This window comes from Barbus barbus (assembly GCF_936440315.1).
Source record: "Barbus barbus genome assembly, chromosome: 9".
Lineage (NCBI taxonomy): Eukaryota > Metazoa > Chordata > Actinopteri > Cypriniformes > Cyprinidae > Barbus > Barbus barbus.
Genome location: NC_136737.1, coordinates 32,329,407 through 32,352,385, shown reverse-complemented (window position 1 = coordinate 32,352,385; position 22,979 = coordinate 32,329,407). Strand labels below are relative to the sequence as shown.

Genomic DNA, 22,979 nt, shown 5'->3' with positions numbered 1-22,979 from the left:
TGATGATGAAACAGAAACTATGGACTCTCTCTTTTCTAGCACTTTAGATTAAGGAAGTTTAAGGAAAAGAGTCCAACACTGTGGTAGAATGAGCACACTCGCTCCCTAAAGAGAGCAGCCCGGAAAATGGAGTGCAGCAGGAGGAAAACAAAATTCAAACAAAACAATTTTGCTTGGCGGGAAAGTCTCTTTCGTCTCTTTTAGAAGAAAACAAACATAACCCCAGGTATTTATTCAATACAGTGGCTAAATTAACAAAAAATTAATTATCAGCAGGTGTTGACATTTCCCAACAGCACAGCAATGACTTTATTAACTATTTTACTTCCAAGTTCGATACTATTAGAGATTGTAAACATGCAGCCGTCAGCTACAGTATATATATCAGATATATAGATCCCCTGAGGAACAATTCCACTCATTCTGTACTATAGGAGAGGAAGAATTGTATAAACTTGTTAAATCATCTAAACCAAGATAACATAATGTATGTTAGACCCTAACACTGTTCGGGAGGCAGACACACTCTGTCAGTTTAAATCTAGATTAAAGACCATCTCTTTAACCTGGTTTACACATAACACATTAATACGCTTCTAATATTCAAATCCGTTAAAGGATAGTTAGGCTACATTAATTAGGTCAACACTTCCCATAACACCCGATGTATTTGTTATATCGTAAGAAGAAAGGCATCTACGCTAACATTAGTCTGTTTCTTTCTTATTCCGAGATCACCATAGCCACCCAGATCCAGTCCGTATCCAGATCAGATGGTCACTGCAGTCACCCGGATCCAGTCTGTATCCAGATCAGATGGTGGATCAGCACTCAGAGACGACCTCTACAGCCCTGAACATCAGCGGAGACCAGGGGCCTCAGTTATAAAGTGTGTGTACGCTCAGATTTGATCTTAGAGTGTGCGTACGCTTAAATCCACGCCAGCGCTCATATTTATAAAGACGGTCTTTGACGTGGAAAAGTGCTTAGCGTCACGTCAGGGTCTGAGCAGGCGTACACACTTTTTATTGTCGGAGTATTGCAGGGTTTTTTTTAAATATAAGCTGTTCTTGCTGCTCGCTGTTCTAAATTATGATGATTGGTGATATTTCATATGTTAATGATATCAATTAGGAGTCATTTACAAGGCAGAGAGCTGAAACCATTCAATTGCGTCCAAGTTCAAGATAATTTGCGATTCATAGATTTCACATCTGAAAGAGACGCATATGCGTGTTTTATGTTCGTATGTTCATTTTATAATCTGAGAAATGATCGTAAAATCAAATTTAGGATGGTTTCTGCGCAACATTTTATAAATGAGGCCCCAGGACACCTAGATGAGCCCCAGAGACAGATCCCCATTGAAGACCTTGTCACCTAGACGGCCATCGAGACAAGACCTCGGGGCCCAGATGAGTCCTCTGCACAATCTGACTTTGCTGCAGTTGGAATTGAACTGCTGGTTCGTTTGGCCAGAGGAGAACTGGCCCCCCGACTGAGCCTGGTTTCTCCCAAGGTTTTTATCTCCATTCTGTCACCGATAGAGTTTTGGTTCCTTGCCGCTGTCGCCTCTGGCTTGCTTAGTTGGGGACACTTCATTTGCAGTGATATCGTCGACTTGATTGGACAGATACTATTTAAACTAAACTGAGCTGTATGATGACATCATTGAATTCAATAATGAAATGTCTTTAACTGAAAATTGAGTGTTTAATCTTGTCATTTTACATTATTGACATAATTTTTCTATTTTGATATTGGAAATTTGCTTTGACACAATCTGTATTGTTAAAAGTGCTATATAAATAAAGGTGACTTGACTTGACTTGACCTCCTCCTGCCCAAACTAACTCAGCTCTCCGTGCCCACCTCCGTCTGTCAGTGGATCACCAGCTTCCTGACAGACAGACAGCAGCTAGTGAGGCTGGGAAAATTCTCATCCAGCACTCGTACGATCAGCACTGGAGCTTCTCAGGGATGCGTCCTCTTCCCACTGCTCCTCTTACTACACCAACGACTGCACATCTAAAGATCTCTCTGTTAAGCTCTTGAAGTTTGCAGATGACACCACACTGATCGGTTTCATTCAGGACAGTGATGAGTCTGCTTACAGACAGGACGTTAAGGAGTTGGCCACCTGGATCTCAACACGCTAAAAACAGTGGAGATGATTGTGAACTTCAGGAGAAACCCCCCTGCTCTCCCCCCATTCACCATCATGAATAGCACTGTAATGATCGTGAAAACATTCAGGTTCCTGGGCAGCACTATCTCTCGGGATCTGAAGTTGGACACTCACATTGCCAGCTGAGGAAGTTCAACCTGCCACAGGAGCTGCTGAAACAGTTCTACTCCACCATCACTGAATCCATCCTCTGCACGTCAATAACTGTCTGGTTCAGCTCAGCTACCAAATCTGACCTCAGAAGACTACAGAGGGTAGTCCGGACTGCTGAGAGAATCATTGGTACAACCCTCCCCACTCTCCAAGAACTGTACTCATCCAGAGTGAGCACCAGGAACAGTTTCTTCCCTCAGGCAATCCATCTCATGAACACAACAATAATTGTGGAACGCACAACACTATTTGTGTGTTCCACTTATAAACGCACATAATATCCACGCCAGCGCTCATATTTATAAACCGTACATACAAAACCGTCTATTGTAATATAGTACATACATATATTGTAATATATGTACAGTACATACAATTGTCAATTTGTATATTGTTATTCCTTATTTACTTGTTCTATTTTTATTTTTATTATCTGTGTGTTTTGTTCTGTCACTTTCATTCTGTTGCACTGTGGAAGCTTCTGTCACAAAAACAAATTCCTCGTATGTGTAAACACACCTGGCAATAAAGCTCATTCTGATTCTGAATTAACATCACTTTTGCACCTGCAATAAATGTTGAAAAACTATTGAAATTAGTTTTCTTTCAGTGCTCACTATAGGATTTCAAAACAAACACTTCAACAAAGAAAGAGATGTTTTAAAGTTAAGTTAGAATTTATTTTTGTGACAGGTGCTAAGCTACAATAATGCTCTATTTTTCTCATGCAAAGGTACAGTGGCAGAGAGATTTAGACATCAACACTCATCATACAAACCTCAACAATGGTGACAATCATCAAACTAATTCAGATAAACAGATATATGACAGAAATGCATGCTGGGAGTCATGAATGAGTTTTATACTAGGCTTGTTTGAGATGCGCCTTGCCTCGCCTGTAATTTAGTCGAGAGTAGGCGGCTGCAGTGAGGGGAGGAGTGAAAAAAGTGCATGCAAGCACTTCCTGAATCTCGGTGTGTTGTTGGACTGCAAACGTCAGCAATGGAAGAGATCGCGTTCGCGTTCTTTATCGCACTTTGTGGATGCCTTTTATAATTAAAGCCATAATGAGAAATGAGGAGCACACAGATGCTGCACTAAATTTACACTGTTATCCCTAATTATGGGTTAAACATTTCAGAGTGGGATATGGCACAGCTGATTAACCTAATTATGTGTATCCTACTTAAGGGACAGTTTACCCCCCCAAAAACAATCTTTGGGTGATCCCTTTTTTACATGAAACATATTCCATATAAATATATTACACAATTGTTTGTCACCTTAATGTAAATTTGAATTTCATGTTTAATGATTAGGAAAAGTGTGTACAGCAAATTATTATTCAAAATTAAAATGAAACAAAAACATTTTAAATTAAGAAATTAGCATGCATGTGTGGGCTTTGTTTACTGCACTCCTGAAATAAGACATACCCAGATAAAGATCTCAGATAAAAACACACAAACATGAGGCCTAATTGCAAAACCGTCACATTAGATGTAGCCTATGCATGCATGTATTGATGGATTGACTCATTTATTTAATGGAATAATGTTGTACAAAAATGTAAATGTACAAAATTAACACCAGCATACAATACATAAAGAGAAAATTACAACAAACAGGACTTCAAACCAAGAAAATAAAAATAAAAGGGTAAATAAATAAAGCACGTCCTAATTACTAATAAATTACTATAGAAAAAGTAAATAGTATTAGGCTATAGGTAATGGACTTTTTAGGATTAAGGGGAAAAAATATCAGCTGACATTCGCAGCCAATGAGCATTAAGCTGTGTCGTCAACAAGTCGTTTCCCATGATGCTTTTGATCAGCGCAGTCGGTGGAGAGCAACTGCCCTCGACTGCAGAATCCGACACGTGTGCCTTGCGCTCGCGAGAGATTTTTGACATACGTCAGCATGACATCAGAGCAAGGCGGATCGCACTCGGACACATTTCTAACCGGCATGCATCTCGCGCTGATCACCGGTGATCGGTTCTGCGCAGATTTTGCTCATCTCAAACAAGCCTACTATGTTTATACCCAGCATGCATTTCAGCATAAAATATTCTTTTGTTGATTGTTACCATTGTTGAGTTTCATACGCTGATTCTTGATGTCTAATTGATTTAACAATTTAACATGATATTTATTCATTTCTTTTGCATTTTCTGTTAACTAAATTTTACCTTTTTCTTCAACATTAGTTGCAGGTGTAAAAGTGGTATTGATTCAATGCAATTCACACTGATTCAGCGGTTGCTTGCTATAAGGGTATGTTTGTGCTTAGTTTACTTTAGGTCTATAAATTACCTTCAGGAGGAGATCTCTGTTTGAGTATGTATTTAAAGATAGGGTGTTGGGTTCTTCATTAAAATCAGCTTGCGTTTACACGGTCAGCCATTTGCAAAGATTGAACTAAACTCACATATTCACTCTTATTGCTGAGGGCAGACTGTCCTGTTCCATTTGTGGTAGTCTCAGGATCTGGCTGTTCTTGGGAGGCCTGTTCATTCTTCACTGCTGTACATTTTTCTCCAGGTAGGGCAACCTCTCCTACCCCTAAGGATTCCTCCTTAAAGGATTTCACAAACTGAGCCATAGCTTTCAACTCCACCTCAGACAGGCTGTGGCAGTATGCAGGGTTGTGATCGTAGGAAGGCAGCTGTCTTATCAGTTGCTTGTGGCGATACAACGATCCTGCTGTGCCAGCCACAGGTTGCCTTTCTTCAGGGAGAAGCTCCATGTACTGCATCGCCTGACAGACAGACAGACAGACAGACAGACAGAGAATTATGCCTGATCTCAGTGTTTATACATAGGCATTAGTGCATAACATTTTCAGATATGCTGGGACATAGAATTTGGACATATAAAACCTTAACATTGTTACATATTTACAGCTAAAAAAGTACAAATCTTTTAAATCATAAAGATACTTGTATAGATGCACTTTTATCAATATATTAATTAGATTTTTAGATCCCTTAACCTATACTCCAAATCCTAAACATACCCATTTTATTGAGAATATAAAAATAACATGTAATAGTAATAGACAGATGTGATAGACAGAAATATGAAGTAAAATGACCATTTTGGTAATTAATAGCATTTAAAATATATTTTGTGCCACTAATCCTACAGGTTAAACCTAACCATAATTTTTTTTAAAAATATGCACAGTATAAATGACAGACAGACAAGTTCAATCACAATAATAGAACAACACTTTATGTAAAAAACAAAACAAACAAACTGTGAAATAATTGTATAGTTTACTTCTTGTTTATTCTTTTCTTTAAAGAGAATTACCAAAAGAAACGTGATTGATATCTTGAGTGCCAAGACCATTCAGAAAATATTACAGGGCAACTTATGTCAAGATGATTTACTTATTCATATAATAATATACTGTATGTTTGTGAAAATTACACCATTTTACACAATTACAACAATTACAACAAACAGTGTCTATGTGTGACTGTGGCTTAGTTTCTCGATATAAAGTAAATGCAGAAAAGTCTGAGGCATTGATGAGCTCAGGAAGCTGGCTTACTCTGTTAAATGATCACGGCTGTACTTGGCCAAATATACATGGCTCTCAGAAAAAATAAAAACAGACTTGGCAAGGTGGGAAGTACTACCTCTCTCTATGTTTGGTAGGGTAGAAACGATCAAAATGAATGCGTTACCCAGACTTCTTTTCCTATTTCAGGAAATTTATCTCAGCAATTAGTAAATTCATATTTATTTGGCAGAATAAAAGACCAAGAATAATCTAATTCTCTCGAATTTATGGTACCATTTTGGCTGCTCAGGGCTACAGCTGCTTGGAATAGTAATCATAGGGAGGTAGAATAGGTTACTACTGAACAGAATTCAAATTATATTTGATAATTTTGCCATTTATGGACTTGCATGCATAGAAAAAGTTAAGAAAGTAAATATATTCAGAGGTGGACAATCCAGGGGTCAGAAAGTAAAAGTCCTGCCATATGTTTATTCCACCCATGAACTCAGCAGCTGATTTCACCAGAGGAGGAACCAAGACATTCCTTTCAAGTCACAAGCAAGTCTCAAGTCAAATCCCAAGTCCTCAAAGAGTTAAAGTTAATGAGATAATTAAGTGATTAATTAAATGATGATTGAGCATTAGTATTGAACACCTGCTGTTATTGAGAGGATCAGATGTTGATGTTTTATTGGTTAAAATGATGCCACCTTCATGGAGGTTTGCTTTAGTTTGGCTCTTGACCCTTTTAGTAATGCAAAGAAATTTAGAACAAACCTTACCATTGTCTAAACACCCTAATTACTTTTGAATGCTCAGTTGTGTATCTGAGCATCAGACTTTTTCCAGATTTTTTGTTTGCAACATCCAGATTTTTATCAGTTCTTTTTATGAATTGTTTACTGTTGTGTAGAACAAAACCAACCAACATTTAAATCTCTTAACAGAAAAATGCTGACCAGTTTTTATATCTCTCAATTGCTCCTGAACACTACATTATATAACATCAATGTTATATGAGCCTTAAAACTTGTTTTATGGCAAAGCAATAAGGCATTGCTGCAATAACAGTAAAGCTGCTTTGGAAACATGAAAAGCGCTTTATACAAATAAATTTGACTTGACATTACCTAAATGTACCCTGCAGAAAAGGTCTAAACAGCTGAACGAATCTGAACAAATCTTTCTGGTAAATGGAATTAACAATAGATGAATTTGGGTGAATGGATTCAAAAGAATCAAGTCACTGAGATTCATTCAAGACAAACAGCAGAAATTTAAATGTCCTTCCAACAACTAACTAAGAACAAAGCTTTCCAAAAAAATAGATTTTTATTGTAAAACAGCAGTGTGCAGTGAAACCTGAAAGAAAAACAAAAGATGAAAGGGCTTTAGGCACACAGGTGGCATGATTCCTGGCAGTCGACTGTGGACGAAGTATAGAGCTTGTATCCAGAGCCCTGACTTACTGCACATGTGTGTAGACCCTCCCTGCTTAAAATAGACAACTAAATGAGAGCTTTGTTTCACAAAGCAATCCCTGCGAGCTGCTGTACTCTCTGGTGGTGGTAGCAGCAGCCAGCACATTCTGCTATCAAAATAAACAGTACAAATCCCCAAGCTAGCCTGGCATCCTTCATCCACCCTCCTACCTTGCCATACAATGATCCCCTCAAATTTATGTGCGATCAGTCGGACAAATTTATTTGTGGCTTTTTCCATTAAGTCAAATGTAAGGTATGTGCCCAACAACACGATTAAGCAAAGCTGCTTCATACCTTTAGCTAATAGAGAGGGCTATTTTTAACTTGAGTTGCAAGTGTTTCTACAAACACCAGCCAAATGCCTGTAAGACCTATAAAACCTAGCAGACTGACATTTGACAAGAAATGCCAGAAACCTAAGAAATAATTATACTATATATGTACTATGACACTGTTGAAATCTTGATTCTAACTGGGTCACTGATTTTCAGACTTGTTGATGATTGTCGTTTAAAGCCCGGTACACACCAAGCCGACGCGGACAAACTAGTGGCGACGAAAGCAGACTACGGGGTCGGCCGACTTCGGCAGCGTCTTGGTCCAAAGTTGCCCTGACACACCAAGCCGACGCTCGACACCCAAGTAGGGTTTTTTTCTCGCGCACTGGTTCGGCAGCTGAACAGCCAATCAGAATGATCAGATAGCCCGACTGATTCAACATGTCGAATCGGCTGAAAACAAGCCGACGAGGACCAACTTCAGCCGATGGCACAGAACACACTGAGAAAACTTCGTCGGCCGACGAACAAAAACTGCCTGAAGGCCGACCGTCGACTTGGCTGGGCTTAACTCCACTGCTGTGAAGTAGTTCCAGGTCTTTATGCATTACAGTTTCGTGTCACTTATTTAAAATTAATACAGTCTACCACAACAAAAGAACAAAAAAAAGACAAATTTTATGTGCACAAGACAAGGTAAGAAATAATGGTTTGGAAAGTGAATAATTCGGTAACACTTTAGAATAGGGAACACATATTTACTATTAACTAAGAGTTTTCCCTGAGCAAACTCCTAATTTGCTTCTTATTAATACATAAGGTATAGTTGTTAAGTTTAGATATGGGGTTTAGGGATTAAAGGATCTGAAATATGGTTATGCAGAATAAGGCATTAAAATGTGCTTTATAAGTACTAATAAACAGACACTACACTAGTAATATGCGTGCTAAAAGGCAACTAATTATTAGCGAGAACTGGGCCTTAAAATAAAGTGTTACCACTTTAATTCATAGTTAAAACCTAAAAGACACTGTCCAAACTGTGCTCTTTAAGCACATAAGATTGGGCCACACTATGGCTAGTGATCACTGAAACAGAAAAGCACCAGTTTGCAAATCCTTCCAGCTCACGAAGGACTATAAAGTTTTTTCGGAAGCAAAGATGTCTCTTAAAAATGTTCTTAAACTCTCCACAATCTGAAACTCTAAAGCAAGAAAGCTCTGCAAAAAGGAAAGTTAATCATTTATACTGTTTCTGGACCACAGACACTGTCCAAAAAGCATGAAAATAAAAGAATCTTCACTGAAACAGCATTGAAGTTTATAAGATAATTAAATGATCAAATAACTGATGATTGAGCATTTGGTAAAATCATCTGCAAGTCAAATACATTAAATCTCTGAAGATCTCAGCAGAGGAGGATCAAATAACTCCACAAACAGAATCACCAGCTTCACTCATTACTAACCAGACTGACTTTATTTCTGTTAGACATCTATAGCTTTTATTGATCATTAATAGAGGTTTAGCTGTTGATATTGATTTCATTTGATGTCACCATTGTGGTGGGCAGTGTTTGCTTTAGTTGGGATCTTGGTCCTCGTATCTCTTGTGTTAGCGGCTGAGAAAGCTGAAATCAAGTGTTAACTTTTTCCTGTTAACGATGACACAATCTTAACAAAATGAACATCTGATGTTGTGTTTTAACTGTGTTTGTATTTATGGATAAAAAGCACGTACACAATGTTTTGAGCAAGTGCATCACGTAGTCACACACAGACAAGATTTTGCAAATGAATCATAACAACGGTGACAATCAAAACAAATAAAGCTTCGTACTATGAAGCCACCCATCGCAATGAAGCTTTTTTTGTTGTTGTTGTTTGTTTTGATTGTCACTGTTGTTGTGATTCATGTGCAAAATCTTGATGTCTGTGTGTGACTACATGATGTTTTTACTCAAAATATCTCATGCACATGCATTGACTCACTATCAGAATAAGTGCTCATTTTGCTTTTGGTACCTGAAATGCAGTTTCGCATTGTTTGATGGCTATAAATGCCAAATATAAAACGCACCAAAAAACCAACATCAGATGCTCATTTGGCGATGATTTTACCCTCATCAACAAAGAGCCGATAATACCTGATCTCGCTTTAGTTTGACTTCCTTTGCTGCAGCAATTGTGTTTCACAAAAACACAATTACAGCAACCAAAGAAAAACCAACACAAAACGTATGAGGACCAAGATCCCAACTAAAGCAAACACTGCCCACCACAATGGTGACTTCAAATGAAATCAACATCTAAACCTCTGTTAATTCTCAATAAGAGCTTCTCTAGACGTCTGACAGAAATAAAATCAGTCTGGTTAGTAAAGAGTGAAGCTGGTGATGCTGTTTGTGCAGTTGTTAGTGATTTGATCATTTAATTATCTCATAAACTCCAACACTGTTTCTTTTATTTTCAGGATTTTTGGACAAACACAGTGTCTGTGAGTTGCTGTGCAATTACAAATGGAAATTACATTGAAATAACATGAGTTTAAATCTAATGCATCCTGAGAGTGTTTATTTGGTCCAGAAACAGTATAAATTATGTCTAAATGAACCTTAAATTATGCTAAAAATATGTTTACTGACCACATTTGAACAAGTTTTTAACCTTGTTTCATGAACATCTATATCGAACGTGCAGAACATAGTCATAAAAGTCATAAAATCTTTCATTCTGGCTCCTCAGTGGACGTCTTTTCAACGTCTGCAAAGACTTCAAAAAGACGTCCTTTGGACCTAACTTTGCCCAGTGGGCTTCTTGGTGCTCCAGGAGTTCATTCTCCAGTACTTTGTGTTCAAGACTATTTAAATTAAATATAACTCCTTGCAACCAGTGGAGAACATCACTTGAACAAGCGCACCATAAACATCACTTTACCAAAACCTTGGCATTATTAGAGTGTATTGTCAATATGATTTTAATTTGCATTAGATAGCATAGAGCTGACATCATTAATAACAAATGATCATTCAGTTTATTGTTGATTTCAGAATAAAATACAGAGAAACAATGGTACATGTTTCATTAGATGATGTAACTCTAGAAAAATGACTAACTCTGGCTGGTGCCCAGGAATAAAAGGAGGAAGCAGTCGTCTAAAACTCTCATACCTTAAGTGGCGTGTGACCAAACCTCACAATATTTGCTTTGGTGCTCCGCTGTGAGAACCCGCTACGAATGCAGCTGGGTCCTGTTTTGGTCCACTTGCATGTTTGTTTCATTTCAAATGTATATTTTCAAAATCAATAACAGCACTGATAATCCCAGCGTTGAAGGTCATCAAACAACTAGAAATAACCAACAAGAGTTTACATGTATAAATTACATGTTTTAAACATGTAATTTAGTAAGAGCTTGAAGAAGGTGCACACACTCTCAAACATCAAAAAGAATCACAAACGAGATAATAACATTTAGAGCAATTCACTGAGAACCTAAGATGGCGCCGCTGAGTTCGGACGCCGTCCAGATCGCTCCGCTAAGATTGTGTTTTTATCTACTTTTTTGTTTAGTTTTACTTTCTCTTTTTACACATCTCACGTCGGCACTGATCACCTATAACAAAGAAACACTTTTGGACATTGGGAACCGCTACACCAACCTGTTCCAGGACACTTTAGCCACGAATCCAGCGTGGCCTCTTGAGATTCTTCGGATCGCAGAGATGAACAATAACCCCCCGAGGCGAAGGATCAAGAAACATCGCGGGAAACGCGCTGGGAATCGAGATAGACTCAGGAAAAGGGCTGACAGTCCTCCTCTTCCGAGCATTTTGCTCGCAAATGTCCAATCCTTGGAGAATAAGATGGACGATGTTAGAGCCAGGATTAGTTTCCTAAGGGACATAAGGGACTGTAATATCCTTTGTTTGTCCGAAACGTGGCTTTCGTCCTTGGTCCCAGACACCGCTGTAATGCCAAGTGATAACTTCTCTGTTTTTCAGACGGACAGAACAGCAGAGGCCGGTAAATTCAGGGGTGGAGGTGTGTGTTTCATGATTAACAAGAAATGGTGTGACCCCAGGAATATCTCCATTCTGTCGCATTCCTGCTCGCCTCATCTGGAACATCTTTCCATTATCTGCCACCCATTTTATCTGCCCCGGGAGTTTTCATCGATCATTGTTACTGCTGTATACATTCCACCACAGGCAGACAGGCTTGGCTTTGTCTAAGCTTCACAATGTGCTCAGCAGCTACATTAACAAACATCCTGACGCTGCCTTTATCATCGCGGGAGACTTTAACAAAGCCAACCTCAGGCAGGTCATGCCGAACTTTTATCAACATGTATTCTGTCCAACTAGAGGACCGAATACACTGGATCATTGCTTGCCTACAAAGCCCCCTCACTACCGGGTTTTGGCAAATCGGACCATGCCGCCATTTTCCTCACACCGGAATATAAACAAAGGCTCGTTCAGGATCCTCCGGTGCAGAGAGTAGTGACGCGCTAGTTCTCCCACTCAGAGGCTATGCTACAGTCGGCTCTTGATGACGTCGACTGGGACATGTTCCAGGCGAGTTCTTCTGACGTCAGCGAGTTCACGGATGTAGCATTAAGCTTTGTAAACACGCTAACCGAGCAAGCTACAGAAACAATAACGATAAGGACATTCTCCAATCAGAAACCGTGGGTGGACAGAACAATCCGTGCTGCAGTTAACACATGCACTGCCGCTTACAATGAGGCTCTTCTGACCGGGAATCTGAGTGAGTACAAAGCATCGTGCTATGCTCTCCGACGCGCAGTAAGAGCCGCCAAACACAGATACAGAGAGAGAATTCAGTCTCATTTCCAGCTCAATGACTCTCGACGGATGTGGCAGGGACTGAGGACCATCTGTGCCTTCGGAAATAAATCCTCCGCGGAGGTGAGAGCAGACCCGTTGCTGGCCGACGAGTTAAACACCTTCTTCGGCCGCTTTGATTGCAACGGCGGCAGCGCATCTCTGCCATCCAGCGTGTCAGGAAGCAGCAGGCAGAGCAGCGACGATCCTGTAATCACCGTGTCGGAGGATTAGGTTCGGAGGGCACTAAAGAAAGTGAACGTCAGGAAAGTCGGACCCGATGGGATAACCGGCCGTGTTCTGAGGTTCTGCGCTGATCAGCTCGCTGGTTTGTTCGCTTCTATCTTTAATGAGTCCCGTGCTACCTCCGTGGTTCCCACCTCATTTAAAAAATCTGTCATAATCCCTGTGCCTAAGAACTATAAACCCTCTTGCCTGAATGACTATCGCCCAGTTGCCATCACTTCTATAATCATGAAGGTTTTTGAGAGACTTGTAAAGAGACAAATGTGCTCCTCCATACCTGACACTTTGGACCCTCTTCAGTTTGCCTATCGCCCAAACAGATCTACTGACGATGCTATCTCTCACGTCCTCCACTCTTCCCTCACACACTTGGACAGCAACAATGGGAATTATGTAAGGCTGCTATTCACTGACTATAGCTCAGCTTTCAACACTATAGTCCCCATCAAGCTGGCTTCTAAACTCACAGACCTCGGCCTAAACTCCTCCCTCTGTGACTGGATTCAAGACTTCCTCATCGGCAGACCTCAAGTGGTGAAAGTTGGCCAGTTCACCTCAAACTCCATCACCCTGAACGTAGGAGCCCCACAGGGCTGTGTCCTGAGTCCCCTGCTCTACTCTCTCTACACGCATGACTGCGTGTCTTCTCACAGCTCCACATCTATTATCAAATTCGCTGATGATACTGTGGTTCTGGGCCTCATCTCCAACAATGATGAGACCGCATACTTGGTTGAGGTAGAGAGACTCACATCATGGTACCAGGACAACTGTCTCTCTCTGAACGTGAGCAAAACTAAAGAGCTGATCATGGACTTTAGGAAGAGACAGCAGCGGCCCCACACTCCTCTTATGATCAGTGGGACCCCTGAGGAGAGGGTGAATAGCTTCAAGTACCTCGGTGTAAACATCTCCGAGAAACTGACTTGGACTACACACATCCAAACACAGGTTAACAAAGCCAGGCAAAGACTGTACCATCTGCGACAGCTGAGGAAATTCAGGGTCTCACCAGCAATCCTGAAAACTTTCTATTCAGGGACCATAGAGAGTGTATTGACTCAGTGCATCTCAGTGTGGTATGGAAACAGCTCAAATCAGGACTGCAAAGCTCTACAGAGAGTTGTGCGCTTAGCTGAGCGCATCTCAGGGTCTGCTCTCCCCTCTCTGCAGGACATCTACCTCAAACGCTGCAAAAATAGAGCTGTCAAAATCATCAAGGACTCTAATCACCCTGGTAACCATCTATTCACTTTGCTGCCATCTGGTAAGCGCTTCCGTAGCCTGATGGCAAAAACTGAGAGACTTAGAAGGAGCTTCTTCCCCCAGGCCATCAGGCTCCTAAACTCTAACTCTGTGTCATAACATCACTTGACTCCATGTATATACCACCATATCAATAAGCTATTCATAATTTTTTCTACCTCATATTGCAGCTATTTAAATACCCTGTACAACTTTTTTGCACATTCTTTTGCACATTCCTGTTATATTCCTGTATATATATGTTATATTACTATTTATGTCAACAACATACTGACCTGCACATTTATATTTATATTTTTTTAGCTTTTATTTTATTTTATTCCTTAATTTTTTTCTACTTTTCTTTTTCTTAATATTTGTATTCTATACAATTGCACTGTCCTTGGAGCGGACCTGACTTACATTTCACTGCTGGTTATACTCTGTATAATTGTGTATGTGATCAATAAAAATCTTGAATCTTGAATAAAAACATAGCAAACGTTTTGGTCACATGTTGACCTTTTTCAATGCCGAGCTTGGCATTTGATGTTTGAGAGTGTGTGGACCTTCTTCAAGCTCTTATTTTTTTGGGAAACTTTTTTGGTCTATGCACCTCGTTTGGATTATTTGGATTATTTTGAGTCGCTGGCTGTTTGTAATGTAACTTCTTGTTGGTTATGGTTGTTATTGTGGTGTGGAATGTTGTTTTTTATCGTTGTTTATGTGGATTTTTTATTATGCAGTGTTCAGTGTATGTGTATGTGGGCTCCAGGGTCCAAGACAAATTTCCCCATTGATGACAATAAAGTGTATTGAATTGAAATTGAATTGAAAAATAGTTCCCGTTGCAACAACTGACAACAAATACCTTATGAAACCTATGTAGTCTTTTGTAGCCAGACCTTCAGACAACATTCACTGGCCAAGGACTGCCATCTGACTGACATGTAAAGCAACCAATCACAATTAGTTTTGTTCAGCATCATGTTTAGGGGCACGAAAATGTATGTCCCTCTGATAACAGACTGGCATGCATCTAATAAATAATTAATTCACAAATGTTTGAAAGTTTACTTTTAATTTATTTGAGACTATAACATTATATATGATTTTGTCTTAGAATTTTTAAAACGTTCTTGTGATTATATTAGTCAACTATAAATCAACAGATAAAGTAACAGACACTCTGTCACCTTGTGAACATCGTTGCTTAATAATGTTAGTGGTGGCCAAGGTCGGTTAGCTAGCAAACTTCTTTATTTCACGTGTTGCCTCCAGAATCCTTATTTGTTTGTTTATGTATATATCTGTTTGTTTTTACAGAGAGTGACACCAAGGAAGGCCTCAGACACTAAATCAGACCTTGTGATGTTTTTTTCACCATGTTGGTTAGGGCTTCTGTATTTTATTTCTATATTTTTTTTTTATAAAAAAATAATTTATTTTATATATGCAAATTGAGGGAAAAGGCTGGTAGAATTTTTTGTATCTGGTAAAACTGAACTTTCACTAGCTAATCACTACCATGAATGTTTTCCAACTAAACTACATCAGTAGCTCTTCTTGACTCCTCAGCACTGAACTGCACTGTAAAAAATGAAAAGTTGAAAAGGCTTAAAAGTTTAAAGCAACCAGATTCAGGAGATGTTTGAGTTTTCTCAACTTGTTGTTTTCAGTTCATGCTACAAAAGTTGAGAAAACTCAAATCTCCTGAAGCTGGTTGCCTTAAACATTTAAGTTTTTTGAACTTTAGATTTTTTACAGTGTACTTTCACTTCACACTACAATAATAAACTGCTAAGTGTAAATTTGTCAGAGTATATTGGAGTTTTCAGAGGTATTCAGTATGAGTTGTGCCAGCTCTCCTGGGCTCTCTTACCAGTTTCTGGGTGAGGCCTGGTGGGGCCCAGTCATAGGTGACGGTGTTGAACGTTGGGTCTTTACGCGAGACCACTGGGTTGGTGACGATCATGCGGTTGCGTTTATAGACCCTCGTGCCATCTCCTCCCTTAACCTTAGTTGTGAGATGGGCATAACGGGACTCTACCAGCAGTCTCCCCACCTTGCGGTCATCCTCAGTGTCGGAGCTGGACACATGCTCCTCCTGACTGCAGCGGCACTGTATGCAAGCTTTCCTGCACAAATCACGATTATATTTTATTAAGCATTGTACCAGCCACATCTCAGCTGCAGATGGGACAGTGCCCCACCAAATAATCATCTACTTGAAAACACAGACCTCTATATAAACTGAATCAATTCTACATTTAACATGCAAATGTGTTCAGCCTTCTGCAACAAATACTTTTTTGAGTTTTAAACTACTGAAATAAGCCTGGCCTGCTTGTTTTTACATTACGTAAACCTTTCCTAAACTATTTTGCATATAGCTCAAAATTAAATGCATTATTATTGTCTTTATTGTCTAAAATCCCCTTTAAATCCTGTAAAATCAAGAAAAAAAACAGCAAAATACTGTAAAATCTAACAGTCAACCTCCTGTTGTGTTTTGTGGGTCACCATTGTGCTGGAGAGTAGAGCCTGTGTTTAAGTCAAGGACAGACAGAGAAACGCTGATGTTATGCTGCATGTTGCTTTATTTAAAAGCACTAACTGTATCGCTACTGATGCAGTGAGAATCTCTTTGCTAATTTTAATCACACATGTATGTGTGCTGCTGTTATCTGCAAGAGATCTGAGTTGAGTTGATGCTTTTAATGATTGTGCATAAATCAGTAGGTTTTTGTTCATGTACTTAAGCAAAATAGTTCTCAATACCCTTATGCTCACTTTACTTAAACATTATAAATATTAGTTTATAAAAAAAATGGCAGTTGGACAATTTAAGTGCAGTCGGTTTCTGCAAATAAAATGAGTTAACTGAAAAGTCTGTATATTAACATTGAATCAGTTAATGAAATTTTTTCACTGTAAATTTAACAGTTCTGTAAATACTAAAATGTTGCTACCATACTTTTCATGGTAAAATTCTGGCAACCACAGCATTTTACTGTAAATTTAAGATATTTTTTTTTACAGTGTAGCAAAGTAGTGCTATTGAGTCAGTGTTATGAGTCAAACGTATTAAAGTGTGTTTTCCTAATACATGGATTTATTTCAATATTGTGACCACATTATTTAATATTTGCTACAAATACAAAGGTTTGAAATGTCTATTTAATAATATAATAAAATGTTGTAATGTTGTATTAGGTCACACACATACTTTGATATTTGTTATCTGTCCTTTTGTTGACACGTCTGTTCCCGTACTACAAGTACGGAGCCCCTAATGGGACATGGTGGTGGAAAAAATATGGGGTAAGTAGAAAAAAAACTTAAATTTTTTTGCATTCGTTCACAACACTTTTGCGTTCACCTGCCCAGATAGCAACATATTGTCGGCCCAGATCCGGCCCACATCTGACTCATGTGGAATGATGATCTGGCCTACATGTGGCGTGGAATGATGGCACTTGGGCGGACCGCTCCTGTTTGCCAGATCTGGGCCAAAAGCAGGCCATAGCAATGCCACATATCAGACAAGAGCAAAGAAATAAACCACAGTGGACCTTATCTGAGCCACAAAATCTTCATATATTATTTATGGAGTTCTCTCAGCTTGTCTAAGATTGTTAACTAGCTAAATCACTGAAGGAAGGAAGAGAACAGAAAAAAATAGACAAACAGAAACTCAAGAACTACAACTGCGTTAAGCCACATCCTTAGATGAATTCAGCTGAAGATAAAACGCAAAAGATTTTCCACCATAATATCCCTTTAGGGGCTCTGTACCCTTTAGAGTCCTGCATGTGACATGTAGAAAGAAAATACTGTGTGCATGAATTAAGAAATCAATCACTTTTTATTAATTTCTTTCTTTAAACGTGTTGTAATAATTTTTTCAGATGATTTACCTAAAAATATAAAAGGTGACCACAATTTAACTAAAACATTGGAACTAAAACAAAGGGACGAATTAATAAAACCTCCTCTTGTTTCAACAAAAATTAAAGGACAAATTGATAAAACGTTTGTAAGTTATCTTTTTTTCCATATGTCATGTGAGTCTATAAATTACACACTTTCAAGGTCTACTTTAAATCTGGGGACAATTTTACTTCTTAATTATCGCAGGCTTGCATATAGAGTTCTGTGTGTATTCCTGTATTTGATGAATACACGAAGACATGTTCAGTATTATTATTAGTAGTAGCAGTAGTTGTAGTATTGCAAGTGAGCTAAATGAACAGTGCTACTACAAAGAATTGTGACCTTTTTATTTCACAATTCTGACTTTTTTTCTCATAATTGTGTGATATTAACCCGCAATTACAAGTTAAAAAGTCATAATTGTGAGATATAAACTCGAAAATCTGAGAAATAGTCAGAACTGCGTGATATAAACTCGTAATTGCGAGACAAAAAGTCGCAATTCTAAGAAATAAAGTCAGAAATGCGAGATATAAACTCATAATTCTGACTTTTTTTCTCAGAATTGCAAGTTTACATCTCGCAATTCTGACTTTATGCAATTGCGAGTTTATATCATGCAGAATTGCAAGAAAAAAAGTCAGAATTGCGAGATATAAACTCGCAATTGCAAGAAAAAAGTTTTTATCACGCAATTGTGAGTTTATATCACGCAATTTTGACTTTAGATCTCACAATTCTGACTTTATATCTCAATTCTGACTTTATAACTCACAATTCTGACATTATATCTCGCAATTGCGAGTTTATATCTCACAATTCTGACTTTATATCTCACAATTCTGACTATATCTCGCAATTCTGACTTTATATCTCGCAATTCTGACTTTATAAATCGTAATTCTGACTTTATAACTCACAATTCTGACTTTATAACTCGCAATTACGAGTTTATCTCGCAATTCTGACTTTATATCTCACAATTCTGACTTTATATCTTGCAATTCTGATTTTTTAACTCGCAAATCTGACTTTATATCTCACAATTTAATATCTTGACTTAATATCTTGCAATTCTGACTTTATTACGCAATTGCGAGTTTATATCATGCAGAATTGCAAGAAAAAAAGTCAGAGTTAAGAGATATAAACTCACAATTGCAAGAAAAATGTTTTTATCACGCAATTGTGACTTTATGAATCGTAATTCTGAATTTATAACTCGCAATTGTGTTTATATCACGCAATTCTGACTTTACATCTCACAATTCTGACTTTATATCTCGCAATTCTGACTATATCTCGCAATTCTGACTTTATATATCACAATTCTGACTTTATATCTCGCAATTCTGATTTTATAACTCGCAAATCTGACTTTATATCTCACAATTCTGACTTTATAACTCGCAATTCTGACATTATAACTCGCAATTCTGACTTTATAACTCGCAATTCTGACTTGACATCTCACAATTCTGACTTTATATCTCGCAATTATGACTTTATATCTCGCAATTCTGACTTAACATCTCACAATTCTGACTTTATATCTCACAATTCTGACTTGACATCTTACAATTCTGACTTTATATCACGCAATTCTGACTTTATATCTCGCAATTCTGTCTTTATAACTCGCAATTCTGACTTGACATCTCACAATTCTGACTTGACATCTCACAATTCTGACTTTATATCATGCACTTCTGACTTTATATCTCGCAATTCTGTCTTTATATCTCACATAAAAAGTCGCAATAACCTTTTATTTGATTTTTTATTCAGTGGCAGAAACGGGCTTCCATAGTCTTGGAAGCATCAAATAATAGTAATTAAATTATATTAAGCTTTTGATTTAATTTTTAAAGGTTTATAAAGCTTTTCGACTATTTCTATTTTATTTAGATATTTCAGTAGTCCTCTCAAGCTTCCATTCTATTCTATTGCTTCTATTGCTGTGTAAATGTGTTTTCATTACTCATAATTCCTTATAATACTGGTCAGATTTAAATGTGCACTGACTCACAATGACACACTGGTGTTTGTACAGCAGAATCATTACACACATAAACAGAGTGTCTTAGCTGATGTCAGCCACTTCACAGTCATCATGTTAATGGTACACATTCCTGCCTTTACAGGCCCCAGGAACTTGGGCTTAACTACAGGGCCATCATTAGGACGACGCCCCTCCAATGCAGTAAAATAGATTTGTTTTCAAAAATTACAGTAATTAATGAGGCAAACAGCCTGTGGTTCACACAGACTCATTCCCAACACACACATACAGTAAATCCAGTTCTCCACATACACATTCAGAAAAAGGAAACAGGCGTGGAAGCCTTTTCCTCTCTTTTTTTATGTCTTTAGTCAAGAAAATAAATTACCTCCAGGAATGTGGCTGGAATCCAGAGCAGATCCCTTTACATGTCAGACACGCTGCACCCTTCCCCGCCAACATCTGGAAAAAAGAGAGGTAAGAGGAGCAGCGCAAATGACTTACTCACTGCAGAGACATCTTATGAAACACAAAGATTCATTCAAATTCAGAAACTGAACTCGTGAATGATTCTGAGTTCATTAGGAAATTTTTTTTTTTTTACCATAAGTTAAAAAATTAAAAGGTATGTATTCAATGAAGCTAATGCTTGTCAACTGTATTAAACAGCATTTCTCTACACAACATTGAAAAGTAGTACTGATACAACATTAAATAAAAATCAGTTCATTTATTCAGCAAACTAGGTAGCCATCTAAAAAATAAAACAAGAAAATAATCAGATTAAATAATCAAGTGATAGAATATGATATACAAAACTGTCTGATGGTGACGAGTATGAATTATATAAAACCTTTCAAGAATATGTCAAGAACCAGTTCTGGTAGCCTAACACTTTTTTTACAGTGTCATTGTTGCACGTTACATGCAATTGCTATTATAACAACAAAAAATTATGCATAATTACATGCAAGTAATCATAACCATAGTACGTAGTTAATTAATATTTACTCAGTACTTAAATGTAACAAGGACATCTTAAAATAAAGTGTAACCCAAATTCTTACTAAATACTACTAAAAATGCTTTGTGCTGATTTAAGAAAGCACTGTATTACACTATTTGTACTGTAATACAGTAAAATGGCATATTTAGAGATGGCATGAATGAGAGGGAGAGGGGTTGTTTTTCCCATCTCCCAGCTGTGTGTGCAGACGAGTTCAAAGAGAAATCAGCACACTGGTCAGATGCATTCACTTTAAATCACTCATCCATAACTTGAAACACAATCCATAATAACAAGCTGTCGACCACACTCACTCTCACTCGATACAAAGGGCTTAGCTTTCATCACAGAGCTTAAAGTGACAAAAATAACAGCAGACAAAGACAAACAGACCACAACACAATGTGCATCCATGGTGTTCAATCCCTTTAAATCCTTCTGCGAGGCAGATACATCTGAAGACGTGTTGAGTGAGTGTCAAAACCTCACAAAAGGTAAATAGGTAAACATTTCTGAATAGATATACTGATCAGTACAAGAGCTCACAGAACAGGGTTCAGGGGTATTTGGTTAGAGTTTGAGGTAAGGTTGCATGACAGTGGCCCTCCAGGACTGGATTTGAAGGACCCTGCCCTAAATGATCAGTCTTTGTGTACTGCATTCAGGAGTCACTCTTGAAATTGCAAGTATTGGTGGTTGGTCTCTCACAAATGTATATAAGATATATGTAGTTTAATTAGTAGTTTTGTTGTTAGATCATTTTGACAAAAGTAATATTAGTCAAATGTTACTGTTGCAATTTATTAGTTGCAGTTAATTAACACTGAACAATAATAAATATAAGTTATAAGAATTCATTTGGATTGCTTTAATGTTTGTGATTGTTGTTAACCTTCACAATATATTCAAACGTACTACATTTCCCATGAGCAGCAGCGCGAGAGACGAGGAAGAGGTGTATGCTGGGATCGTTGGCCTGCTGCGAGCCGTCTATGTTTTGTTAATCCTTTTATCGTCATTTGTTTTGTCATAAACTTTGTTCAGTAAAAGTTCCCGCAAAGGTTCCCGTCTCATCTTTTCGCTCCAAACTCTATCAGTTACTAAACTATCATCAAAAGGAGGCTGACCATATTGTGCTTTTCATTCATTTATTCATTCATTCATTAAAAAAAAAAAAGACACTGGACTATCACGGTTCATGATACCAAAACATCAGCTAATGTTAACAAGCCTTGCTGTAAAGTGTTATTTATGTGACCCTGGAGCACTAAACCAGTCATAAGTAGCACGAGTATATTTGTAGCAATAGCCAACAATACATTGTAAGGGTCAAAATTATCAATTTTTCCTTTATGCCAAAAATCATTAGGATATTAAGTAAAGATCATGTTCATTAAGATATTTTGTAAATTTCAAAATACTGTCCTACAAATCATACATCAGTGGAAAGCTTATTTATTCAGCTTTCAGATGTAAAAATCTCAGTTTCAAAAAACTGACCCTTATGATTGGTTTTGTGGTCCAGGGTCACATATAGCATCTGAAAGCAAGTCATAACCTGGAAACACAATCTACATTAAAATACCAATTGATTAAATACTGACAGAGCTATTGATTTAACCTTTAACTGCCTTTAACCTTTAACTGCCGGTCCCACTTTTTGAGCATAGGCCTGAAAATTACATTTCCAACTTAATTTGTTATCAATTTTGAATGCTTTGGAGCTTTAAAGTTATAAAAAGTATATTACAAAAACATTATGGAAGTTTTAGCAATACAGATTGTGTCAAAGCAACTTTACAGTACCAGATAAGAAAATAGTGTGTCAATAATGTAAAATAACAAGATTAAACACTCAATTTTCAGTTAAATGCATTTTCATTAAACCTTTCAGTTAAAGGCATTTCATTATGGACTAATCAGATCACATTGGTTCAGTTTTGGTTTACGATCTAAGGCTGCGTCCGAAAGCTGAAAAATGCTACCTTCAGGACGTATTTCAAGATAAGAAGGCACATCAGAATCCAATGTCTCTTCCTGTCTCCCGAGTTGTCTTGATTTGATTGATTTTTG

The 22,979-nt window shown here is 37.9% G+C and overlaps 1 protein-coding gene across 1 annotated transcript in view; it reads right to left on the bottom strand.

The window, feature by feature from the left end:
* Positions 1 to 22,979, bottom strand: part of lmcd1 (LIM and cysteine-rich domains 1) — a 46,004-nt gene that overhangs the window by 18,182 nt on the left and 4,843 nt on the right. Inside the window, exons 2-4 of the mRNA XM_079425870.1 lie at positions 20,289 to 20,362; positions 15,845 to 16,100; positions 4,775 to 5,104 (exon numbers count right to left, since the gene is read on the bottom strand). Coding sequence (XP_079281996.1) covers positions 4,775 to 5,104; positions 15,845 to 16,100; positions 20,289 to 20,362 — 660 coding nt within the window. The remainder of the gene's footprint in view (positions 1 to 4,774; positions 5,105 to 15,844; positions 16,101 to 20,288; positions 20,363 to 22,979) is intronic.